This window comes from Rhinatrema bivittatum, chromosome 1, assembly GCF_901001135.1.
Source record: "Rhinatrema bivittatum chromosome 1, aRhiBiv1.1, whole genome shotgun sequence".
NCBI classification, from domain to species: Eukaryota; Metazoa; Chordata; class Amphibia; order Gymnophiona; family Rhinatrematidae; genus Rhinatrema; species Rhinatrema bivittatum.
In genome coordinates, this window is record NC_042615.1 from 224297732 (window position 1) to 224323973 (window position 26242).

General features: G+C 45.0%; 1 protein-coding gene across 1 annotated transcript in view; it reads left to right on the forward strand.

Annotated features, from left to right (window-relative positions):
- The first annotated feature begins 293 nt into the window (after positions 1-293).
- TNIP2 (TNFAIP3 interacting protein 2) overlaps positions 294-26242 on the forward strand; it is a 31659-nt gene continuing 5710 nt past the window's right edge. Inside the window, exons 1-5 of the mRNA XM_029592119.1 lie at positions 294-1200; positions 15221-15526; positions 21262-21354; positions 24684-24965; positions 25964-26083. Of these exons, the coding sequence (XP_029447979.1) occupies positions 820-1200; positions 15221-15526; positions 21262-21354; positions 24684-24965; positions 25964-26083 (1182 nt within the window). The 5' untranslated portion in view covers positions 294-819. The remainder of the gene's footprint in view (positions 1201-15220; positions 15527-21261; positions 21355-24683; positions 24966-25963; positions 26084-26242) is intronic.

Genomic DNA, 26242 nt, shown 5'->3' on the forward strand with positions numbered 1-26242 from the left:
GGCTTTAGTTGTGAAAGAGAGCAAAATTGCATGAGAGAGGTTGAGGTGTTTGAGGGCAGTTGAAATAAAATTTTATAAAACAAAGTATATTGAGGGGGTGCTTGAAAATCAAGTAATAAGTGGATCGACAACTGACAGTAGTCTGAAACCTCCTCTCCCAAAGCATGAAGTTTAGTAGGGGGTCCAGTTATGGTCCACGGAAAAGTTGGCCACCCTATCCTCAAAAAGGGGGTCGGCTGGAGGAGTTGACAGTAAGCAGACCCCGGGGCGGAAGCAGGGAACAGCTGAGCTACCGTTGAGAAATCTTCGTCTGGCATAGTCTGCTTTTTATTCCTTCTTCTTGCTAGTAAAAGTCCAAAAAAAGTACGCACACAACCAGCGGCGGCGGTGGGGGAAGCCCGTAGAGGAAATTCCCGGCCCTGGCGCCGGGGCGGAGCAGAGAGCGCGCGTGCGCACGCTCTTTAGCAACCCTGAACGGAAGCGTTACAGTCACTATCTTTTCATATTATTATTATTATTGTTATTCTCCTTGCTCTCAGGGTAGGTGCTCCTCCTCCTCCCGCCTTATAGCGCACTGCTGGCGGCTTGGGTGCAGTGTGAGCTCTGCGTGCGGATATTGTTTCCTTCAGTAGGAGAGGAGGCCGAGGCAGAAAGAGCCACTGCTATTTGCTATTCCGTGCTCTTTCGGATTGCGGCTTGTTGAACTCACCGCACGTTTTCATTAAATTATTTTAGCATCGGAGCCAAAACGGTTTGGTGTGGGGTTTTTTAAAATTATTATTTGTTAGTTTTCCTTGCTTTTGTGTGGCACGAAGCATCATGTCCTCCATCAGCGACAGGAGCACGGACCCGCTGGTGGCGCGCTTTAAGCAGCTGGAGGAGACGGTGGAGCGGCTGCACCGGGAGAACCGCGCGCTGAGGAGCAAAGTGCAAAGCTACAACACGCTGAGCACCTTCTACCACGAGGCGCGCTCGCAGCTCGCGCGCAAGGACGAGCTCATCGCGCGCCTGCGGAGCCGGGCCCAGGGAGAGGGCGACGAGGAGGCGGCGGCGGCAGCAGCGACCCCGCCGTCCCACGGCGCCCTGCTCGCGCCCGCCCCTTCCCTGGTGGAGAGCTTAATGGAGCAGCTGAGCAGCGCCAAACAGCAGCTGAGGGAGACGGAGAGGAGCGCGCAGGAGAAGGTGGCGGCCCTGGGCCAGGTAAGCGGGTGACGGCGAGGAGGCGGGAAGCTAGCGACCTCTCGGGCAAATTCATGGTAGAGGTGAAGAACTGCATGCAGCTCCTGTGAGAAAACAGGGAGGGGGAGGTACGCACAAGGCGTTACGATTTATATAGCGTATATGCAGCTGCTGTACAAAGATATGCAAGGGACAGTCCTTACTCCCTGGAGTTTATAAGCTAATCAGAACAGATAACACACAGAAAAAAAAAGCAAATAAGAGGCTTTAAGTTAAGATAACAAAACCCATGACTGAGAATATTTAAGGTGAGTGGGAATATAGTGGGCTGGCATTTCAGGGCTGAAAAGCAAGATCCGATGGCTTAAATTAATTGGTCTTTGTGAAGCAAACCCACCCTCTTTGCCACATTTGTGTGTTGGTAGATTGTTGCACTTAAACTTATCTCCCGAGCTATTCCATACAGACCCGTTTTCCTGCCACTTAAAAAAAAAAAAAAAGTTCGGTTACTCTCCTTCCCTTTCGCACCCCCACGAAATCACATGATATTGGAAAGATATTTGTGTAACACGTTCTGCGGGTGTGTTTGCATGGTTTTGTGCTTTTAAAGCCATACTGTGGTGTTCGTCCAGGAAAGTTCTTTTGACCTACCCGGAAGGCTGCTCCCATTCCAGAGCTGCAGTTTTGGAGTCTCTGTACAAGGATAAACTATTCAGGATCTCTTCTCCCCACCAGCTATTTTTCATATAAAAGCTCAGTGATATTTCTCTGGAAGCGGACCACGGGATTCTTGGTCATTTGGCTAAAATCTGAGTATAGGCTCTGAGCTATGGACTGAGGATGGTTTATTTTTAGCCCTCAGACTGGGAACCTGTGCAGAATTGGGTGTAACACCCTGTCAATCTGGTGTCAGTGGGGGCATGATAATGATTTGACCTTTTCCAAAGCAGAAGGATTAAATCTCCTGCTGTAAAAAAAATATATATATACCGGTATGTTTTCAGAGGGACCTACGTTTGATTTCCAGCCTAGGTTTTGGCACTCATCTGGCTGACTGAAGCTTGGGGTGCTGCAGAGGCGGCGTTCACAGCCCCTGGGGGGGGGGGAGAGAATCGGTCATGCAATGTGTTTCTTGACTAAAACTTCATTGAGCAAAGACTGCTTCTCTTACGCGTATCTGTACAGTGCTGTTTATGTCTAGTAGTTAGTGCTTTAGTAATTATAAATAGTAGCGATATGCAATGGTAACACCTGGTAGCCAGGTTTAAGGCCCATTAGTGCAGGGCTGTGAAAAGAATGCTGATGCTTAGCTGCCAACCAGGGACTGCTGCCGCTGCAATGACAGTAAATTGGGAGGGGATATAAGGTGGCGGGGGAGGGTAAGATTTGTTACACAGGTAGCTGCAAAGGAAGGCTAATGGCACCAAAATCCTTGTATTTTGACTGAGCTGGAAACCCAAAGGTGCCCAACGAAATACTGGATGAAACTTTTTTTTTTTTTTTTTTTGTTAACCTGTTCCTTCCTTCTCCTGTGCACTTCAACTGTTTATGGTCCTGAACCAGGAAAGATCAGGGCCTAGTACAATAGTTTGGTTTCACAGTGTTGTAGATGTAAAAGATTTTCATGAGACAATACCTGCCTCTATTTAAGCACTGCCACATTTTGAGTTTCATTAGGTTGCTATGTAATAATGACTCCCAAATACATATTTAGATCTTGCCATTCATGAGTGGTCTTCTGAACAGTGGTAAAGTTCTGGCCTAGAGAGATTCTGTCTATCTGATGTGCAGCCGAGTCTCAGCTTGGCTATTTTGAGTAAAAACTACAGGAGTGCCAATGCCATTCTGTCTTCTCACTGAGACATTTTGTAACTTAAAACCTTGAGGTCAGTTTTTACAACATTGTCTGTCTGATTTCATTTGTTTTGCAATAAAAAATAATTGTAAGATTTTAGCTCTGATTAGCTCTTACTCCCCTGATGTGACATTTAGATGAACTAAAATTCCCACTTCCACTTTCCACATAGCAAAAGAAGGAAACAATTTGTCCACACCTAGCTTGTTGTGGCCATATTGTACTTGCATCTATTTTGCAATCCCCGGAAGAAAAAGGTTCTCTGCTTCCCTCCCTCTTAACAGCTCTTTAAGAAAAATCCCCAGTTACCTGCTTCAGTTCTGAATCACAGACTCCAGGCATGTGTTTTTGAGTCATCTTGTGAATTTTTGTGTAGCATAACTGTAAAGGGGATATTTTTTAATTTTTATCATAACTATACTAATTTTCGATCCTGCACCTTTTTTTTTTTTTTGCAAATACAAAGTTTCTTCCTTGTGTCAGCATGACATTGTTTTATCCCAACCCTCTCTTTTTTGCCGTGTCATAAAGAGTACACACTTACTATCTCTCTTCTGACTCCTCAGTTTACGGGTGATGTGAGAAATGCAATTAATTTAATGCTTTTTGACTTGTGGGCATGATCTTTAAATGACACAAAAATACCGTCAGTGAGTTGCATGAGTGCTGTAGTACTTCATTTATTTCTAGTTTTTGGTTAATTAACTATAATGACTTGAATTTAAAAAAAATAAAAAGGTAATAAGGGGATAGACTCAAGAATGCCACAAAGAAATGTTCTTCACACATAGGGTAGTATATGCATAGTACAGCCTCTTAGTGAAAGCCAAAATGGTAGCAGAATTTAAAAGAGCATGTGATATGCAGACAGGATCCTTGGATGTAGTGGCGTGGGGGGAGGGAGCCAAGGCCCCCGGGCGCCTGGGGGCAGGGGAATCGAATCCCATCCAGGAAGAAGAGGAGGCCCCGTAGCCGCCAGGGGAGCCGATCCCATCTAGCGGCAGAAGAAGAGGCTGCCCGGCAGCAGAAGAGGAGGCAGCCCGCGGACGCCTAGAGTGCTGAGGGCACCGCAAATAAGCTTTCGGGGGGGCTGTCAGCCCTAGTGACCCGGGACGTTCCATACTGCGGGGGAAGGTGCATGCGGCCCCCGATGGACCTGACCCCACCAGCAGCCGAAAAATAGTGCAGGTCCACAGTATAAGAATTCGCGAGAGTAGCACGTTCTTTATGCTGATCTTGCGTTGCATGAGATCAGCATGGAGCAAGTGCTAGCCCCGCAAATTTTTAATACGGCGGGGCCTGCAGAGAGGAATCAGAATGAGCGATAAATGATCGGCTCCTCCCCAACAGCCACGCGGCTATGACGATGACGACAGCAGCAGAGGAGAGGGAAGCTCTGAGGCTGCCGGCAAAACAAAGAGAGGGGGCCTACCATCAGTGTGTGTATGAATGGGAGCTTGTGTGTGAATGTGAATGAATGGGTGCCTGGGGGGGGGGGGTCTGTCTGTGTGTGGGGTGCCTGCCTTGGGGGGGGGGGTGTCTGTCTGTGTGTGAATGAATGGGTGCCTGCCTGGGGGCCTGTGTATGTGAGAATGGGGATCTGTCTGGGTGTATGTGAGAGAGAGAGAGAGAGAATGGGGACTGATCTGGAGGCGTGGGAGAGAGAGAATGGGGCCTTGCCTGGGGGTCTGTGTGGGTGAGAGCCTGTGAATGAGGGAATCTGGGGGAGTGAGAGCTTTTGTGTGTATGAGAGCATGTATGTATATATGACAGTGTGTGTGTGAGAGAGAATGAATATGTGATTTTGTGTGTGAGAGAGGATAAAGCTTGTGTATCCCCCTAGCCCCCTAATCCCTGACAATCTCAGGGTGACTGGAAATCAAGAGTTCCCAGGTATTTACAGCAGTGTTTTTGTTTTGTTTTTTTTAATACTTATTAGTTTTAATTATTGGATAGTTTTTTGATATGTGTGCTGTTTTGAAATATTTTATTGGTGCTTGGGAAATTTTAAATGTATATCACCTCAATTAATAGAAGTTATTCTATTTGTCAGTAGTTTTAAAATATTCTTTTATTAGAATGATTTTACAATTATAATTGCTGCTTTATGTTTCTTGATTTTTTTATTTGTTTTATGAGGAATCGTGGTTCTGTTTTTCCATTGTTACACACAGAGTCTGGCTTCTTGGGGCTTCCGTTTCAGTTTTGGTCTGCATATTGCTGGTTCTATTTTGTGATCCTTTATTCTGTATTTGGTAAGGGTCTGTCTGTGTTCTGCATGTGTAATTGAGGTTAGATATTCTATTAATGTGTCATTTCTATGTAGGGATCTATAGAAGCTTGCTTTGTTCAGTTTTCCTAATAGGAGGTGTATTGGTGTTTTAGGGCCTAGTGTAATGTTTGCAGGGTCACCTTTTCATAGGGTTATAACTGTTTGAGTGCTGACGGTTAGTTCTGTTTTGGATTGGGAGGTTTATAATATTGTAATTGTAATTTAGCTTGCTCATGGCTTTCAGAAGACCAAGCACGCACCCAACATGTGTTACAATAGTCCTAATACCAAATGTGTTTCAAGAGTCTTTTTGACTTGGAGGAGAAGTCTATTAACTGCTATTAATCAAGTTGACTTAGGGAATAGCTGCTGCTATTACTGGCAGTGGTAGCATGGGATCTACTTAGTGTTTGGGTACTTGTATCCTGGATTGGCCACTGTTGGAAACAGGATGCTGGGCTTCATGAACCCTTGGTCTGACCCAGCATGGCATGCTCTTATGTTCTTATGGCTTTTATGCAGGATTTTCTGTTTGGCACAACATCTGTGCATGTAATTATAATATACATGCTGTTGTGATATTCTTACTTAATAAGACTGTAATTTGTGTGGGTTTTTTTTTTCATGTAAAATCTTTTAGTATAAATGCATAATTTGAAATTGTGTGTGGAGAGGGCTGTGGTAGGGGGAAGGCTGGAACAAAGTCATGCAAGGGGGGTGCCATGCAATACTCAAGTTAGGGGGTCGCGGCTGCCGGTTATGAAGACCGACGCCGGTAAACTCGGGGTGGATTAGCGCCTATTTAACCCATGTCGGAGTGCGGGTTATACAGTGCGCTCAGCTGAGCGCACTGTATTGCATCGGCCCCTTAGGGTGCCTAACACCCTTGCACTGACCCTGATTAGTAAAAGAATACAAATTAAATGTTAAAAAAAAACCCAGAAAGGAGGGGCCAGCCCAGTAATTGCACAGGGCTGCAGAAAAGTCTAACATTGGCCCTGCATGGTGAGGCTGTGCTGGTGGTTGATGGGGGCGGGGGGTGGAGAAGATGGGAAGGGGGGGTGGCCGCACAGGGGAGACAACACTGAACGCTTTGTGAAAGGAATATGAGATTTTAATAAATTAATTGGCCCCGGGCGCGGGAGATCCTCGCTACGCCTCTGCTTGGATGTGAAGGCAAAGCCTGAGATAGGATAGACTGTGTGATACAGCATCAGGAATGGGCAGAGGAGACGACCTAATTTAATGAGACTTTTTTTTTTTGGTTCTTTGTCTGGGGGGGCGGCAGAGAAAGCTTAGTAAACCAAGCCCATTGCCTGTTCTTGGCTCTGTTTTTTCTTCTGGTCTTATTCCTATGCATCCTTTTTTTTTTTTTTTTTGTCGAGCCTTTTTATTTTTATTTTTTCATGATGCTGCTTTTTGTGGTTCCTCCTACTTTAGTATCGTAACAATACTAAGTGGCAGGGACCACCGAAAAGCAGTATTTTGGGGTTTTTTAGTTCAGCCCTTGACGCGCGGCAAAACTTAACACCAGCTTCAGGGCTGGTGTTAAATTTTCCGTGTTAAAAGCTGCGTGTCGGGCGCACAGTGATTTTCCACCTGCCCCCCGCCCCATAGGGTAATAGCTACTGGCCTTACGTGCATGGCACTTACATGTGATGAGCGCTATGTTAGCTGCGTGCTTGTTTGGATGAGCGTTTTGGATGCACTAATCCCATTACCGTATCGGGAGTTATTCTGGCAGGTCCAACCGTGCATCAAGTTGTGCCCTTGGCCGAGCGTACTCTATTGCATTGGCCACATAGTGGTGAGCAGAAAAGCATGCCTGACAAAGGACACACCAGGAACTTTAGGGTACTCCAAAGAGGAGTATGCCTTTCCCAAGTGGTTTAAAATTGGCTTTCTTGAGGCTCTTCTTCAGTGGAGGTTGCTGTTTCTCCTACTTTACATATCTCTGTGTTGATGCTTTTATATGGTTGTGATGAAGGTCAGCAAGGCGGCATCCTAATTTATTTAGATTGCTAAAGGAAACCCTATGGATGGGGAGACTGCAATATTAATAATCGCAAATTTTATTTATTTATTTTTGTTCTGTTCTCCCCTTCTTGCCCAAAATCTGGTTTTTATGGCCAGCTGCATTATTGTAAACAAGTTTCACAGCACTGCTGCTTTTAAAGATGGAAATGTTTGTGTGGAGAGCACTGTCACTTCCTTGTTTTTATTTAAACCTGTTAAACTAGGGAGAGGCTGAGGGGGTGTTTGTTCGACCAGCCTTCCTGAATATGATGCACTAGAGGCCATTCGCTCTCATGTTCCGCAGACACTTCCCCCTGGGAAAAATCTCTCTCTCTTGAATGAAAAAGTCCTTTTGATATTTTTAGGTCACTTGTCCTCTTTTCTGTACCCCCGCCTTTTCCCTCCTCCGCACACGCGTTTCCTTTTCCACCAGGATTTTGCAAACAGATTCCAACTCTTCTCATCTTTTTTTTTTTTTTTCTGAGACCCAAGAAAGCGGAGCAGAGCTATCAGTGTAATTCAGTTCTGGCTACCCTGCCGAAACTGAACAGAGCCAGTAGTTGCATGGGATCATTAAGGAAGCAGAGCAGAACCGAGAGTTTTGGCCCTGCTTACTCTCAGGTCGATACAGTACAGTGCGCTCCGATGGAGCGCACCATTAACCGGCATTTGGACGTGCGTTTGACGCGCTAGCTTTACCCCTTATTCAGTAAGGGGTAATAGCACGTCGAAAACGGGCATCCAACCCCCCCCCCCCCCAAGCATGCAAATGCTTGTTGATGGCCTTATTAGTCATTCCCGCGCGATACAGTAAGTAAAATGAGCAGCCAGGCTGCACATTTTACTTAAAGAAATTAGCGCCTACCCAAAGGTAGGCGTTAATTTCTGTCAGCGCCAGGGAAGTGCACAGAAAAGCAGTAAAAACTGCTTTTCTGTGCACCCTCCGACTTAACATCATGGCGATATTAAGTCGGAGGCCCCAAAAGTTAAAAAAATTAATAACTAAAATGGGCCTGTGGGTCGAAAACCGGACGCTCAATTTTGCCGGCGTCCGGTTTCCGAACCCGTGGCTGTCAGCGGGCTCGAGAACCGACGCCAGCAAAATTGAGCATCCACTGTCAAACCCGCTGACAGCCGCCGCTCCTGTCCAAAAAGAGGCGCTAGGGACGCGCTAGTGTCCCTAGCGCCTCTTTTTACTGTGGACCCTAATTTAAATAAATTAATTTACTGTATCGCGCCCACAGGAGAGCAGGCGCTCTCCCGCGATTTTTACTGTATCGGCCCATCTTTGAGGTGAGGACAACCACGTGACTCTGTTTTATTCAATTTCCTAGCACAATTGAGGAGGCTGTGATGGAGAACAACCAAGGTAAAAAAAAAAAAAAATGGGGTGAATGCCTGCCAAACCCCATTGCTGTGCGTTTTGGTTTCCTGCTTATCACGATGGTATCGTAGGCTCTGCCACCTCTGCTGCTGGTGACTACGTTGAAGAGGGTGAAAGGGGATGTGAGGGGGGGGGGGAGATAAGTGATGAGATTGGAGGGTGGCAAAGGAGATGTAGTGGGGCAAGAGTGAGTGAGGGGATCAGAGGGACGAGAGGGCAAGTGGGTGATGGGATGTAGGAGAGAAAAATGAGTGAAGGGATCAGAGGGGTCTATGGGTTATGTGGGAAGAATGTGAAATTGAGTTGGGGATCAAAGGTGGTGTGGGATTGAAGGGGTTATGAGATGTAAGATCAATGGGGGCAATCTGTGAGTGAAGTGATCAGGGGGGGGTGGAGAATGGATAAAAGAGGGGGGCGGGGATAGGATTGTGTATGGTAAGGGGAGGAAGAGACAAAAGAGTGATTGATGTGAGCATGTGGCATTGCTCCCTTTTTTCCCCCACTTTCAAGGAGGCAAAGAGCAGGCCATACTTCTGAATTCCTGTCCCCCGCACCCTTGTCCAAGAAGACTGAGGACAGTGGACCATGCACACCAGTCTAGTTTCACCTTCCAAGGCAGAGGAATGTTAGCTGGTTCTGACTTGAAGAGGGTGCCTGTACCTTACTGGCCAAGGAGGGAGAGGAGTTGCCAGAGAAGCTCAAGGACACCAAGGATAGGGGTTAGACAGAGGCTTTAGGACCGATAGGGGGGACAAAGACCACTGGGGAATTTACAGAGGGCTGGGAACAGAAGATCAGGATTAGCAGGGCAGAGAGGGAGGGGGCTAGAGAGAGAGACCCAGCTTCTCCTCTTCACCCCAGTGACCTTGCAGCCCTAGCTTTCCTTTCGCTACCCATGCTCCTTGAGCATGTTAAGAGTGTGTTCACTGTATGTGTGTGTGTGTGTGTGTGTGTGTGTGTGTGTGAGAGAGAGAGAATTCACCCCAGTCCTGGCCCTGGCTCCACAGTCTCATCCGCCTTCACCATTCCTCTTACTTTTTGTCTACAAATTAAGCCCTGCCAAGAACCTTTTGAATTTTTGGCATGTTCTAAAGCGATGCTGTTTATAAAGGAAGAACGTAGGATTTGCCTTAATGGGTCAGATCAAAGGTCCATCAAGCCCAGTCCCCAGTTTCCAACAGTGGCCAATCCCCAAGTCACAAGTACCTGGCAGGATCCCAGACAGTAAATAGATCCCATGCTGCTAATACCCAGAGATAAATAGTGGCTTTCCCCAAGTCTGTCCGGTTAATAATGGTTTATGGACTTCTCATCCAGAAACTAGCCAAACCTTTTTTAAACCCAGCTATGCTAACTGCTTTTACCACAGTCTCCGGCAGTGAACACCAGAGCTTAATTATGCTGGTGTAACAGGGCACAACTATTTATGTGCCAGCAGCAGCCATTAAGGGAAATCCTACGTTCTTCCTTTATAAACAGCATCGCTTTAGAACATGCCATAAATTCAAAAGGTTCTTGGCAGGGCTTAATTTGTAGACAAAAAGGAAGAGGAATTGTGAAGGCGGATGATTATATATATAATCATCATCGAAGCATACTATTGTTATAAGATACATCACATGGTTACATGCTTCCTTCCCTGCAAAGCTTCACCTCTCCAGGCTCAAATCTAGATTAAGTGACTTACTGAGCAGCACAGTGAGTAGTGGATAGAAGCATCAAGCAATATCTCTTGATATTGCCAGCAGCTCTCATTTTGTTTATAAATGAAATTGCCCCATAGAAACCTTTTCTATTTATAAATGTAAAAAAACAAACAAACTATTTTTGCTTGAACATTTTTTTATTGAGATTGTTCAAGCAATGAATTAAATTATACTTGACTGTTCCCCTCCTCCCAAATTCTTTATTGCATTACCCATATGGATGCGGAATTAATAAATTACCTTGTGCATATTGTATGCATAGCAATTACAAACTGAGGAGAAGCAGAGAGACTGTTAAATACAGATAAGATAGTAATCATTAGTAATCACATTATGAGACAGGACCTTTTATGACTACACAAAACTAGACCTATTATAATATGTACTTTGTATTCCCACGAAGGATGGAAAAATGTTTATAGAATTACATTCTAGCCAGAAATTCTCCCCACCCCTCTTTTTTTTTTTGCTTTTTCACTTTTTGTTTTGCATTTTATAATTTTTTCAATTTTTCTTTATGCTGCTTTTCCTTTTTCACATTTTGTTTTCTTTGCTCTCTTTTCTAATTTCTCTCCAGACACCCTCTCCCCACTCCCAGAATACTAGAAACAGAGAGCAGGTCTGGGTTGTGGTATCTCAGCTGGGGCCCTGCTGGTGGCAGCAGCAGATTCTTCACTCAGGCCCTCAACCTCTGTGGTGGCTTCTTACCCTGAACTGATCCCTTGACATTGGTGGTGACTCCTCTGCCTAGTTAGATGCCAAATGCAGAATTTTACACATCTGGGCAACTTTGCACCTGTTTCCACCCTCCCATTCCCAGCCTCGATTCTTACCTGGGAATCACTGATACAAACTAAATCCAACGCCCCACCTCCTCCATGGGACCCCCCACCCCTGCACTCGGCTTCATTTTACAGAGTGAGAGTAGGGCAGGTACAGTCTGTCCAGCATTTTGAGGTTGAGTAGCTTGCACAGCTGTTTTTTTTTTAATTAGTTTTTCAAAACTATTACAAAGTAAGAATCAACTTTGCAAAATGAAATATTAAAGTTTTGAACATATATTCTAATTACACAACTTACAGATAAGAAGTAAACATATTTGTTCAAAAACTAGACATCATAGAGGCAATTCCAAGAGGATGAAATTTGTAAGTGAGGAAAAAGTTTTTTTTTTTGGTTTTTTTTTTTAAACATAGTAGAATAATTTGGATATTCATGAAAGTTTCAACAATATACTAATTACTTACACCTCCATCTTTAAAGATATCCGCATCCTAGCATTCAGAAAATCTTGCAATTGAGATACCTCAAAGAAAATAAAAACATTTCCCTGTTTTATTACACATTTACATGGGTATTTTACAACCATAGTTGCCCCCAATGCCATGACGCTAGGCTTTAAAGAAAGAAAAGCGTTGCATCTAATCTGAGTACTTCTGGCAAGGTCAGGGCATACCCTGACCTTACCACCTAAGAATTCAATACTCATGTTTTTAAAATATGCCTGCATAATCAGATTGCTTGCACATTTGTTAAATATTTTCTGGCATGCCTGATGCCGAGAGAGGGCAAGGGATCCTCACTGGTCATGACATCTTGAAGTAAAGCACCTGAACAGTGATGCATCTCTGTTTTAGTTAACCTTCAGCGTTCAAAGTGTGATCCTTGGTCTTCTGAGGTGAAAAGAACAGCAAATTAGTCGCACCAGCATTAAACGCCGTTTCAGAAGCCTAATCGGATGCAGTAGGGCTTTTGACACGATTCTGCCTAGAAGACTGATCAATCTGAACAGTATGAGAGTGGGCCAGAAAGATGTGAACTGAGTGTGAACTGGTTGAGCAACAGTGGTAATGGAATCTGCTCAGCCAAAGGAAACGTTGTCAGCAGGATGGCCCAGGGCTTGGTATTTAGGTCTGGTTCTTTTCAGTGTTTTTGTTAGTGACCTTGCGGAGGAAGTGGAGGGAAAGATACGTTCCTTTTCAGAAGAGATGGAAGTCTATGACAGAAGAGACACATCCAAAAGGAGTGGGGAAGAAAAACAGAGAGCTTGGAAAAAGTGGAAAAGAGTTTTTGGAAAATTTAGTTTCCATGTTAAAAAGTATAAATCGTGCATATAGATTAAAAAAAAATAATTCTGTAAGCCACATATTAGTTGGAGGGGAAGAACTGGAAACTATCCAGCAAGAAAGATCTAGGAGTAACCATCTCGGAGGACCTGGAGGTAGCTGGTCAATGTAATAACCTCAGTTGCATAGGCAGAGATGTTATCGGCAGGAAAAGAAAACTTCAAGTATTTGACAGGATTAAATAAAATACCAGAAGCTGCAATTTTCATAGAGATAGAAATTAGAGGGCAAGGACTTCATGATGTGAAATTACAGGTAGGAAGGTTCAGAGGTAACATGAGAAAACGCTTTCCCTGAGAAGGGTGGTAGGTTCCTGGAATAGTCCTACCGGCAGAGGCCGCTGCAGCTAAAAAGCAGGCCAGAATTTGAGCTGGTGGGGGGAGGTATTGGGTAAAGGAAACGAAGGAGGGGCTTGAGTGTTTGCTGTACCATGCAGAACTTTAGAGGGACAATGAGCGGGGGTCCCCTTTGGGGGAGAAAAGTGCTACATACGCGGAAAAATGGAAACTCCCAAGCAAACGGGGCAAAGAGCGGTAGGCAACGGCATTAGGTCTCTGGGAGGGCTAGGTTAACTGGCGTGCAGCAACTCTGGTTGGAACCCTAACAACACCGGTATGGTGGCATCAGGTTTCCAAGATGGCTGGGGTGACCTGCATGGTGGAGCCATGGTTTCAACCCTAAGATCAGTGAGCATGCTTGGGGCAGATACAGAAGGGAGCGGTAGGAATGGGCTTGTGAGGTTGGGTAAAAGACATGGAGGGGGGTGGGGGGGGGGTGCAGATAGTGTTTTGTTTAATTAAAGGAATTTATATGCTCGTGTTTCCAAGGCACTCCTACATTAACAAACATGTAGTGTGGCACACCAGCCTCCATGGACAGGCAGTGTAGGCATGGAAAGGACTCGTGGCCAGTAGAAGAGCTAGGGAAGCACTGAAAGCCCCATCAGACTCTTTCAAATTTTAAAACACAAGGAGAGAGGGGGGGGAGAGGAGACACCATCAACCTGTCATGATGGACCAGCTCCCTCTCTATATACAAATGCAGGATAAGGGCGGGCAGCCAGCTAAGGACCTGATTTACTAAGCTTTTTTCCCCCCCTAGAAACGGAATGGGAGAAAAGGTTTAGGAAATCAGGGCCTACGTTTTTTATCTGGACTTCCTCATGTGGCTTCCAGAGCTCCTTCATTACTGCTGCTCCCAGCACTCGGAGTAAGTCGCATCGAGTGCTCCCTGCAGCTCTCCCCATCTCATTCAGCCTGGGGACAGGACCGAGGCGGCTCGGGACACGGGAGGATGAGGAGGAGCTGTGTGCGGGTCCCAGCTGTCCGTGCCATGCAAGCTGCTCCTTAATTACCTCTCCCTGCAGCTCTCCCCATCTCATTCAGCCTGGGGACAGGACAGAGGCGGCTCGGGACACGGGAGGATGAGGAGGGGCTGTGTGCGGGTCCCAGCTGTCCATGCCCTGCAAGCTGCTCCTTAATTACCACACGCCGGGACTCTTGTGCTGTAACTAGGAAGAAGATGCTCGCATGATTTACACGTGCTGTCTGAAAGGAGCTCCCACGTGTTCAAGAGTCACCGCTGGTGTTTCTTGATGCTGCAAGGTGCTGAGAGCAGAGCCCGGGTGCTGGCCGCCTGGATCTGAGCATCAAGCAGTGGTGACTTTCCTGTGGCACGCCCGATCCGGGCTGAAGGCACACGGGTTTGGGAAGCACTCCACCCAAGCTGCTCGGACTATTGGATTATTTAAGAGAAGTTATTTGACGTTTTTCTCTGAAGCACCAAGGGAAAGGGCTTGATGCATTAAAGTTTGTTTCCCGCCTCACTCCCCCCCCCGCCCAATTTGCACCTATGGAGACAATGCTTACTGCATCCGGACCAATTTGTTTGTGCAGTAATACCTGATAGCATTTGGTCATTACTCCTCGCTGGTGCACATGCTTGAGGGGGGAAAATGCTGCAGCTTTTACCGAATCCGTCGGATTATATCAGCCTGACCCAAGTCTCTGCTTGCTTGTGGCTGACAGTAGCGCAGTGGTTAAAGCAGAAACCAGCGGGATCCCCTAGTCTGGTTCCCATCCATTGTGTGCTGTGGGGCCTGGAGCGGGTCACCATGCCATCTCCCTTACACATGGATTGCAATTTCACCGGGGCATGGCTGGTGTAACCATGGGGGATTGTTGTACAGAGCCGCCGCTGCTGCTGTTTAGATAGCATTTATTTACATTTATGGACTGCTGACACCGAAGCAGCAGCAGCTTACAATAAAGCAGATTAAAAACCGGTACACGGTCAGAGAGGGCCCTGAACGCTAATTCGCTTGCTGTATGTAGTAGTCCTAGAAAGCCAGGCCTGGACCTGTGTGTCAGGATGGTAGAGTTAAGCCGGTGACTCAGAATAAAAGCACATGCTCGCTCTCAGACTGAACGATGCGAGGGGAAGCGCGCCTTCATAACGAGAGTGCTCATGGAGCAGTGATACTGAAGCAGCAAAGGTCTGCTCAAACTGGGGACTTCCAAAAGTATTTTTAAATGGCAGCTCGAACGTCTTATTCTGTACGTTGCTTCTTTACATAGCTCTGCCTTTCCTTTGAAGACAGTTTTTGGGGGTTTTTTTTTGTTTTGCCTGCCGCTCTCTTGCTCATGCCGCAGCCTCACATGTGTGTCCTTGTTTCTTTCACAGGAAGTACTGCGACTGCACGAGGAGCTGGGGGAGAGAGACAGGTTCGCTAAGGACCTCGGCGGGCAGCCTCAGCACGAGAAGGAGCTGGAGATCCTGCGTCTGCAGAGGAGTCTGGCGGAGAAGGAGAAGGTGCAAGCCACCAGCGAGGTGCTGTGCCGCTCCCTCACCGACGAAACCCACCAGCTGCGCCGTAAGCTGGCAGCCACAGCCGAGATGTGCCAGCAGCTGGTGAAGTGTATCGAGGACAGCCAGAGGAAAGGCCGGGGAGAGTACGAGGGGCAGCACCTCGTGGAACGCTCCAATAAGGTACAGTACACTGTTCCAACTTCTACAGAGCAGAGCTGGTGTGACGAAATAACAAAAGGCTAGTCGAGGGTGCCAGGCATGATGATATCTCTAGTGAGGTCCCCAGGATAAGCAGTGGAAGTGTGGAGTCTTGGCACTCTCTCTCTCTCTTCACTGTTGCACCATTGCTTCTGAAGCCCTGCTCCGTTCTCAGGCACTAACGACCCTTTGATCACCGACTTGGTAGGATCCAAGCTCTGCCCGCTTTACCACCCTGCACCAATCCATTCCGTCTTGTGCCAGCTACTTCTGACATCAGCTGTGAAAGGTGCCCACTTGGTCTGTCTTCCTGCCAGTAACCTAGTGCCATATGCTTAACTGAGAAGTACGGTAGGAGCAAGTGAGCTGCAGTCTGTGGTGGTTTAGCATAATGTCCAACAGTGATGCTTAAAATATATATCTTCCTGACACCAGCAGAGCACTGGATCTCCTTAGCCAAAGGAAGGGCTCTACCCCTTATGAAGAAGGAGGAGGTGATGCTCAGCTATCATATAGAGACTAATCCACATTTTATACTGGAGCAGTTCCCACAGTGTGACTAGAACAGGCCGCCAAACGAACTAACTAAACCAGAGTTGAATGCAGAAGTCACTCATTCAAGCTTTGATTGTGAAAATGTGTGCTGGTTGCTCGTGGAATAGCACCACATTTTTCTTCCATGGTCTCCTCCGGATTTAAACACGTTCAGCAGTGAGTGTAGAGCATAATACACGTTAACTATTAGTTTATAAGTGTATTATAAAATATGGTCTTGTTTACAATATGAAATATGATTCTCAAGAACTATATTTGAGATTTTATTTATTAATTTTTCTGTAATCTGAGCATTCCACCTGTGACTCTCTGTCTAGACTTTCATCAAGCTCCCTTTTTTCTCCCACCCACCTCCGTATCAGATACCTCAGTCACTTTGCTGTACTTTCCAAGGGGGGGAGAGAAAGTATGGACTGTGAATCCCTGCCTGTTCAAGGAAGTTTTTAAAAAACCCAGCTTTTCTGCATTCTTTACCTGAAAGGCATGTGTTATAAAATTCTAAAAACCTCTTTTCTGGCCCCGAGCTTTGCCATTCAGGAAATATGGCAGCCAGCCAGCCAACCAAAAATAAATTTTCAAAGTTAATTGTGTAAAAGTGGAAATTCCTGGAGTAGATGTCTGCGTTGTGTCAGTGAAAGCTCTGTTACCATTGTTGCTGTCCTCAGGCACCTCCTTTCTAAATTTTGTTTGAAAAAAACAGTGTGTAAAAAATGAATTAAATTGTTGTAGGCAGTCGGCGGTAAAATGGAAGTGACCCGGTCTCACTAGCCTCGAAAACACCACATGGACTTAGGAAAAAATGATCACTTGATATTGGTCCATTTTGTATTTATTTTTTTATCACACTATTACAAGCATGTCTGTGCTGAGGAAGCGTTAATAGTGTGAATGTACATCTAGAAATATTGTGCTGCAGGCCCATAACTGCACTAGTAATTAGCAGGGTTGTGAATGCAGTTGTGGGTTTTTTGTTTTCAGTTTTATTACATTTAATAGCCACCTTCCTGATAAAAAAAATAAATAAACTGCCAAAGTGATGTACAAAAATTGCATTTACAATCACATATAATACAAAATTATGATAATCATAACAAACATTACATAAAACAAAAATGATAAAATACCCTCCGAACCCAATACAAACAATAAAACAAAACAAACAAGTACATGTTGCTACCATCTTTATATCTTCAAACTCAAGTAATACCAGACATCAACCAAGGTTTCAGCCCCTTGTGAAATCACAGGAAGTTATCTTCCTCCCTAGGAGACAAAGGGGGAATATGCCAGAGACATGGAAAAGCAAATTAAAAAGCTCTGCTTTGCAACCTCACATGCTGTAAGGTCTTTAGGGATGGCAACTTCAGTAGGGATTTCTGATTAATCTGAGAAATCCACCAACTTTGGTGCCACTGTAACCTACCCTGCAAGTGCGAGGGACAACCCCCTTGTAAGATCTTAAATACGTCCTATGAGGCCAGTGCCATTTGGTTGTATGGCTGTTCAACAAAAAAAGCCCAGCCTCACCTGAGGAAGATGCCAGAGTATGTCACTTTGGTGCCCAGTGCCATTTTTCAAGTTCTGCAATATGACTGGGAGTGACTGGGCATTGGTGCCAGGAAAAGGGGTAAGAGGAGACAGGGGAGGGAACTCCCAGTGCAGGGCTTGCTCTAGGGTTGTGCCTTGGTTCCTTGCCTGTCTTGGGGCATTTTTATGGCCTAGGAAGGCCAGCCAGGGCCACCGGAGACCTGTATTTTGCTTGTACTTTGTTTTTTTTGTGTTGTTTTGGGATTTGTTTGGGTTTTTTTTCTTAAGCTGAATAAGAATGAAACCACCCCTTCCCCTGAAACAAAGAAATAAACCGAACTGAACATTTAGGGGCTGCATATCCCTACACAGCAGTTCTCTCATTCCTTTTGGGCTTCCAGTGCAGTCTCAGCCAGGCCTGGAATCTGGCTTCACAAGCTTGCATTCATAACTATCCAGGGATTTTTTTCCCCTATTTTATATTCCCTCCCAGCTCACTAAGGCCTAGTTTCATCAAAATGCAAAACGTTTTGCATGGATAACGCCCGCGATAAGGAAAAGGGGCATGGCTATGATTATTTTAGAGTTGCCGCACTGCATGCTATCTTAGCATTTCGCATGGGTATTGTATCACAATGTGCGTTACAAATATTGCGGTGTGCGATAACTATTTCGCAAGCTGCAAAGCGCCCAGACAAGCTTTTTATTACTTTTGCTGCTGCTCCTGGGGCGGGTGGGGGGGACGAGAGAGACTCTTTATAAGGCTTTCATAGTAGTCAACTCTTTGTACCACTGTAGAAGGGTCAGCTAGTAACTCAAGGTGAGGTTTTGGTGGTGGTCTAGGGTTTTGGGGCCAGTTTTACATGCACAGTGAGACGTACGAACAGCACAGTACACCTCAGTGAGGATTTGATGTGATTTGGAGTGAAGAAAGTCACACACAGATGAGATTTCTATAATGTTCTCTCACTCTAGCTTGATGGACTCTCTACCAGGGTACTATCAAGGTAGGGCGAGAGAAAACTATAGAAGTCTCATCTTGTGTGACTTTCTTCACTCCAAATCACATCAAATCCTCACTGAGGTGTACTGTGCTGTTCATATGTCTCACTGTGCATGTAAAACTGTCCCCAAAACCTAGATCACCACCAAAACCTCACCTTGAGTTACTAGCTGGCCCTCCTATAGTGATATAAATAGTTGACTACTATGTGTGCCACCCCAGAGGCTCTCTTCTCCCTCTTACTCTCCCCAACCATTCCCCTCTCCCTGACTGAAAATGCCTGTGCTATCAATAATACCCCTTCCCGATCCCGCTCTTTTGAATAAATTTGAAAAATTTGCATTTGCGCCACGAGATATATTTATCGCATGCGTTATGGCATTATTGTGGGCATTAGGGCTCTAATGCCCGAGATAACACATTTTGATTTAAGACCCTGTTAGTTTGGTCATTGCAATGACCAGCCTCAGCTGGGGATCATTTTCCAAATTTCCTTACAGAACCCTGAAATCAGAGGCCCTAAATCCTGACACTAGGGGTCACCATTGCACAATGACAGTCTCCCCGAGTCCTTATCTCCAGCAGCTGTGAACACTGCCTCCACAGTATCCGCCAGCCCAGGGAGCGGAAGACCTGAGCTGTAAATGAAACCCAGGTCTCTCAGTCACAGGACTAACCCTGATCATCTACTTGGTTTTGCTACTTTCCCTTTCCTCACACGTCCATCTGGCCAGTTTCCTGTGGACTGAGCAGTCTCTACTATCCTCTGGTGCCTCTTTGTTTTTGTGTTTATTTTGGTGGGGGAGCTGCTGCTTTAACTTAATTTAGCTTACTCGCTGCACGCGTTTTTTTTGCTAGCTCTCCTTTTGTGCCCCCAACACTGCACTGAGACACAGAAGTTAAATTGTCAATTATTCCCCCATACTAAGTAATCAAGAGTGGGCATTTAGAGAGCTACATTCAAAGGAGCATCGGGCTGGATAATAGCCCATCTTTTTATCGCTTATTGAGCTGAACTAGCAGAGAACAAAATCTCGGAGTAAGATGCATTCAGATGTTGCCTTCATTTTAACCTTCTTTAAATTTGAAATATTGTCTTCCATTTTGATTCTGTGCTGTTGCAAACTGTATATGGGTTAAATGCCATGCTGGGGAACCTGCTGAACAGTGTGACACCCTCGTGCTGTGGTTTCTACTGCCCCCCCCCCCCCCCCCCCCCCCTTGGAGCAGGCATCCAGAAATGCTGACAAAAATCCGGAATAATTCAACAGGGACTGGACACAGCAGCCCTTGCTGTGACTTAAGTTCCTCACGGTGCCGCCTTGGCCCGGATATGAATCCCTGATCATCATCACAGGGACCCAACAGCGTCAAATTAAGACATTCGGGGCTCATTCCCCTGCTCTTCTTCTAATGTAATAAGTCATCGCTTGCCAGCAGTGTCCCTCTGCTGTCTGCATAGGACAAACAGGTCAATCCCCAAGGAAAAGAATAAATGGACATAAATCTGACCTTAGAAATGGCAGCATTCAGAAACCAGTAGGTGAACATTTCAGCTTTCCAGGACATTCTCTTAAGGTTGCTGTACTCCTAAAAAGGAACTTCAAAGGAACACTCCAGTGCGGAACCGCCGAATTGGAACTCATCAAAAAAATGTGACACCATCACCCTAGATCTGAACAGATTAATGGCTTCATGGCACATCTCATGAACTTAACTGTTCTCAGATCATTCTGTCTGTTCACACTTACCTCCGTTGTCAGTATTCTTGATTTATAATGCCATTATCAGTCCTTTTCCTGCCTAATTCAATGCTTTCCCTCTGTTGTGTATCTCTCCCCATCCCCATATGTTTTACCCACTGCTGTACTTCACTTCATGCATCTGATGAAGTGGGCTCTGTCCTCGAAAGCTTATGCCCCAATAAATTGGTTAAGTCTGCAAGGTGCCATCCGCCCCCTGTCATATTTTTGCTACACCAGACTAACACGGCTATCCCTCTGAACTCCTGATCCTGAAGTGTCTCTTCCCTGCCTCATAGATGCAAATAAAACCCAACTGATTTTGAAGACTGGTGAGGCAGGTTTAGGTCTGTCCTTCTGTGTGTGCGCTGTCCTAAGGACATTTGAAAGGAGGGAAATAAGCAATGAACGCTCTCCTGTTTCATCGGTTAAAGAGAAGAGTTACAGCCAAGAGCGTAAAACAAGTTCTTTATTTGCATTTTTGTTTTTATAAAACTGAAGCAAAGTCAGGACACAGCTTATCCAAAATTAATAATCCATTGTTCAATGGAAAGTACTATGTATTTAAGCTAACAAATATTGAGGTAGGTGGCTAAATCCATTTACACCAGTTACTCAGCGAGTTGAAAATAAGAGACTGAAGTGTAGCCAAAAGAGCATTTTATCTTGGCTCCTGAACATTTTCCTACCTGTGGGCTGCTCAGCACAGCAGCTGTTGCGACACCTTGGGTCAATGGATCTGTGGAAGCAAACGGCTTGTGGCACATTTCCATGACCAATTATTATTTTGTTTTTAATTTAACGAATAACAGGAACTCTAAAAAAAATAAATAAATAAATAAATTTAAAAAAATAAATAAATTAGTGTTTGTGTTTTTTTTAATTTACAGCTACAGTTTCCTGACAGTGAACCCACTCAGCTTCAAGCAATCATCTGCAAACTACAGGAAGAAAACAGGATATTAAAACAAAAAGTAGTTTATGTGAGTACATTTTTGTATTTTGTATAATGCAAAACAACTTACATATGTTTAACAAGTCATTTGCAGGGTCTGATTCATGGAGCTCTTCTTCCCCGAGAGAGTGCCTTGCTGAATCGGATCCTTTAATGTCTTTTTATTAAAGATCTGTGCATTGCCAGGTGCTGGAAACAGCCATACACCTTTCAAAAGATGCGGTCACCGGAGCCAGGATTTATGAGTTATAGCAAAGTTATAAATGTTTATGAAAGGGGGGGAGGATATAGGAAATTTAAGGGCACATGTATGGGAAAGGTGGAGATGACAGCTTCACATTATGCCAGGATTTGCTTTGCATTCCACTCTCCATTATAAAGGAGATCATCCAGCTCTAAATAGAGCAGTCCTGGTTGCTCTGTTCAGGATGGAAACTCCCGTTTTTCAAAACAAAAATTCTGTTTTCTTCTGGGCCCTGATACGTTTCAGCAAGGCTGCCATCTCCTCTCCCCCCTCCCCCTGGGATGTCCTCTTCAGAAGCCATAAAAGAATGGAATGTGATATTGGAATGTAGACCTTGCGTCATCTGGGGAAGCTAAGTCAAAGGAAATAGACTTGGGAGCATGGAATGGTCCCCCCCGTCCCCCCCGGGGAGGTGGTGGATACTAAAATGTTTAAAAGAATTGAAGAGAGCCTGGGAAAAGGCAAAGAGGATCCTCCGTTGTGAAGGGAAAGCGGAAATAAGAGTGTGGTCTAGGGAATTGCAACAGAAGTTGAGTAAATTAAGTGAATTGTCTTTTATTTGCCGTCACATTCTGTGTTAAATCTGTGAAGTAATAATGCAAAGGTGGCACTCTGTTTAGTTGCCATTTCTGCTGTACTTCCTGATTACACTACATTTTTCTTTTGGTTTGTGTTTTTAAGGACTGATTTTAGATCCTATTGAGCTGAACCTTGTCATGCAAGTTGCAAGCTTCTTAGGACTCTTTATACATGGCTGATAAAACTTAAGAGCAGCATAAAGTGCAGAATTCTTCCGTTCCAAGATATATATATATATATATAATTTTATTTTTTTTTACTAAAATGGTTAAAAAAAATTTGCTACAATCATTTGAAATACAAGTTGACTACATTCAAAAACTTCTGAAGGAGAGGACCTATGAGGCTTAGGAAGCCAACATATGGGCACATCTCTTTATAAAAAGCTTTCTGGTTCTAGATCCACTAAAAGAGATGTGAAATAGCCAGGCCTTGCTGCTGTCAGCATGGCAAGAAACATGTTGGTTCAAAAGCACTGGCTTTAAAGGGGTGCATTTCTCATGTTTAATAACCTGCTTGCAAACTCTTCACAACAGTAGAATCTGTATTAAGGTTAAATAGCGTGAAAGGAAAGAGGAATAATTATTTTGAGGGCAGAGTTGGCTCAGATTGTTGGAGTAGCTAAGCCTGTTTAGTGACATCTTGTTAGTGGCCACTGTACTGAATGTAGTTGGTGCAACCCCAAGTTCCAAATGTACTTTTTTGGGGGGAGTGTTCATCCTCTACTTCTCAACCCCCACCAGCAAGTTTTTTTGTACTGAGCAGGACTGCTAACTTACAAGGCCATTTTACTTACATGTTTGGGCCTTATCGCGAGTGTTAGGGCCTTAACGCCCACAATAAATAACTCCTTGCAAGATGCGTGTGCAAATTTTAAAACTTTTCCCAAATGGGAGGAGTTTGGGTGGAGTTAGAACGGAGTAAATTAAAATGAGGGGTGCTTAGCACTGCGTGTGATAGCGTAACGCACATTATTTCGGGTTTTAATGCCGGAAATAGCTTTTTCCTGGAGTTATGCAAATCCTGTTTCGGGCAGGAGAGGGGAGGGGAGAGAGAGACAGAGAGCCCCCTGGGTAGGCACACATATTAGTCTACATCAAACTAGGCCGAGAGTACATTGTACAAATCTACCTTTCCTCACTCCAAATCACATCAAATCTTCACTGATGTGTACTGTGCTGTTTGTACCTCTGACTGTGCATGTAAAACTGTCCCCCCAAACCTTAGGCCACCACCAAAACTTCACCCTGAGTTACTAGTTGCCCCTCTTTCAGTGGTATAAATAGTTTACTTATATGAGAGCTTTATAAAAAGGTTCTCTCCTTCTCCCTCTCTCTTCAGCCCAAAAAGTGGTAAAAGCCTGTCTGGGCACTTCAGCTTCAAAGCGCATTGTGCTAAAATAATGATGCAGTAAAGTAGCGCATGTTACAGTGTCTCGAAATTTACCGTAACCATGCCCCTGTTTTTTTATCGTGGGTGCTATTTTTGCTGTATTTATAGCAAAATGATAAATCTAGGTCTGAATTAGTTTAGCTGGCTGCATTGAAGCTCTCCTCTCCAGGAGAGAGACGCGCAAAAACTTAGCACCCTACACCTTTTAGATCAGTGGTTCCCAACCCTGTCCTGGAGACCCTCCAGCCAGTTGGGTTTTCAGGATATCCACAGTGAATGTGCATGAGAGAAAATTTGGTATTCTGAAAACCCGACTGACTGGGGGTTCCCCAGGACAGGGTTGGAAACCACTGATTTAGATGATGTGACGTGCAAGAACCCTTTTTCTCCTAACTTTTTTTAGATTTCTTTCCATGGAGCATAGATACAGCCTTCCTCGATCCCTCTTGAGACCAGGAAGTTACTGCAGAGGCCCTGGGGTTTCCCTGAGCAGGTCTAGCAGCGGTCTGAGCTGTGCGATACATAGGGAGCATGGCCTGCATGGATCTCCAAAACGTGCAGCTATTTCTCGGGACCCTAGTGCCGTGAGCTTCTGTTCGCTGCAGCTGTTTTATATTCCATCCTAAGTCGCTTATAACCCGGCGGTGGCAGTGACGATCTTTCGGCCGGGAGCCACACACTAAGGCTCCGTAATCATGGGCCCCCGAGTCTGGCCCCTCAGTGATAACTCCTTGTGAGATGATGTGGGATTCTCCCTCACCAGGCACTAGGGACGCCGCGTCTGCAGCATCCTCAAGCGACCTGGGAATCAAACCTACGTGGCAGTGTGCGGCGCTGCCAAGGGACCACTGGGCCGGTCTCTTATTTTTCTTATTCAAGTTAATAGCACTCTCCCTTTTTAAGGCTCTACTTATACCCTGGAGGGAAAACATTTTGGGATTGAAGGAGATGCTTTGGTTGCATACATATTCAGATATTCCATTCATTACAAAAGGCAGAAAATCCTCACTGTTTAATTTCTGGCAGAATTCCTGCGTCATTTTTTAGTTTCCTTATTTTGATCCTAAACCAAGATTCTGTATATTGGAATAATTCAAACCTTTTTTTTTTTTCCCTTCCCCCCCCCCTCCCCCCTTCTCCAGGTAGAAGATTTGAATGCAAAGTGGCAGAAATACGATGCTAGTAGGGAAGAGTACGTCAAAGGGCTTCACCTGCAGCTGAAGGAACTGAAGCCTGTGCCGGAGTATCTGAAAGGCTTGGCCCCGGCACAGGCCAACGCGGAGCTGATGCAGAAGGAAATTCTCCGGTTGAATCAACTGCTGGAAGGAAAACTGAGTGAATGTAAACATCTTAAGCGTAACCTGGAAGAGATGACAAAGAATAGGCTTGGAGATGGCGAACGCATACAGATGCTAGAACAGCAGGTCCGTCTTCTTGGTTTTTACATTTTTTTTCCCCCCCCCTTCTTGGTTTCCAGGTCTTCCGCTCATTTTTCTCTTTTTCCTGTGTGGCTTCTGGAGCTTTCATGCACAGACTGCAGCATGGTCCTTTTCCTCCTGTGTATAAAGAGACGACAGCTTGCACAGGAACTGCTGGAGCTGGCCACCGTTGCCTTGGAACTTGCTTCCTGACTTCAAAATAAAATTTAGGCCTTTTTTTTGTTTGTTTGTTTTTTTTTAATTTCCTAGTGAATTTAGAGCTTATGAAAAGTGCCAAATAGTTAGTCCTCCATTTATCCATAGAATGGGTGCAGTGAAGCCAGTGGCAGCGCAAGCTTCCCCAATATTGTGCTGCTAACATTCCCCACTCCTGCTCGGGATACTGCCACTCATAAGGCTGAAAGGATTACTCAGTCTCCATGCCTGTGCAATCTTTTGATCTCTGTGCCGAGTATGTCAACAGTGCTTCCAATTAATTTAAATTGTTTTTAAATTGGTGTGGGGTGTGTTTTTTTTTCTGATACGGATACTTCTGTACTGGACTTGGACTCTATTACTTTGGATTGCTCAGCCTTCCAGCTGATAACCTGAACCAGATTTTAACCTGTGTTAGGGAAAGCTTCTGTAACCCCGTGCTGTTCCCTTCAAATCATGAGGTCTTCTCAAGCCTAGGTCTCCCATTTTACCGAAAAAGCACTAACCACTAAACCAGGTTTAAATCTGCTCTGTTGGGCGTGCATAATCGTTGCTTTTGGAAAGCAAAAATGCAAGTCTGCATTGCCAGCTTCCATGAGAGCTAAATATTTTAATTTTCTTAAATCCATAAATACGAACCTTCAGCTACCATACTTTTTGTAACAGATATGTGCGTTAACAGCATTGTTCTGAATGGCTCCAGGAAGGAATCGGTTATCCAGGAATTATGCAACAGAATATGCTGTTGAGGTGGATTCCTAATCCTTTCCATCTGCTTTTTTTTTTAGGTTCTTGTGTACAAGGATGATTTCACGTCAGAGAGAGCGGATCGAGAACGTGCCCAAGGAAAAATACAAGAACTACAGGAAGAACTTACCCGGCTACAGCTTCAGATAAGCAGAAGACAGGTAAATATGAACAGACTGAAGTACTAGAACAAGTTAATATCTAGGAGGGAGTGAAAACTCCATCGCTGGAGGAATTTAAGAGCAGATTAGACACTTATCAGTCTAGTTCAGGCACAGTGAATCCTGCTTTTGAGGCAGGAAGGGGGTGTCCTGAATGAC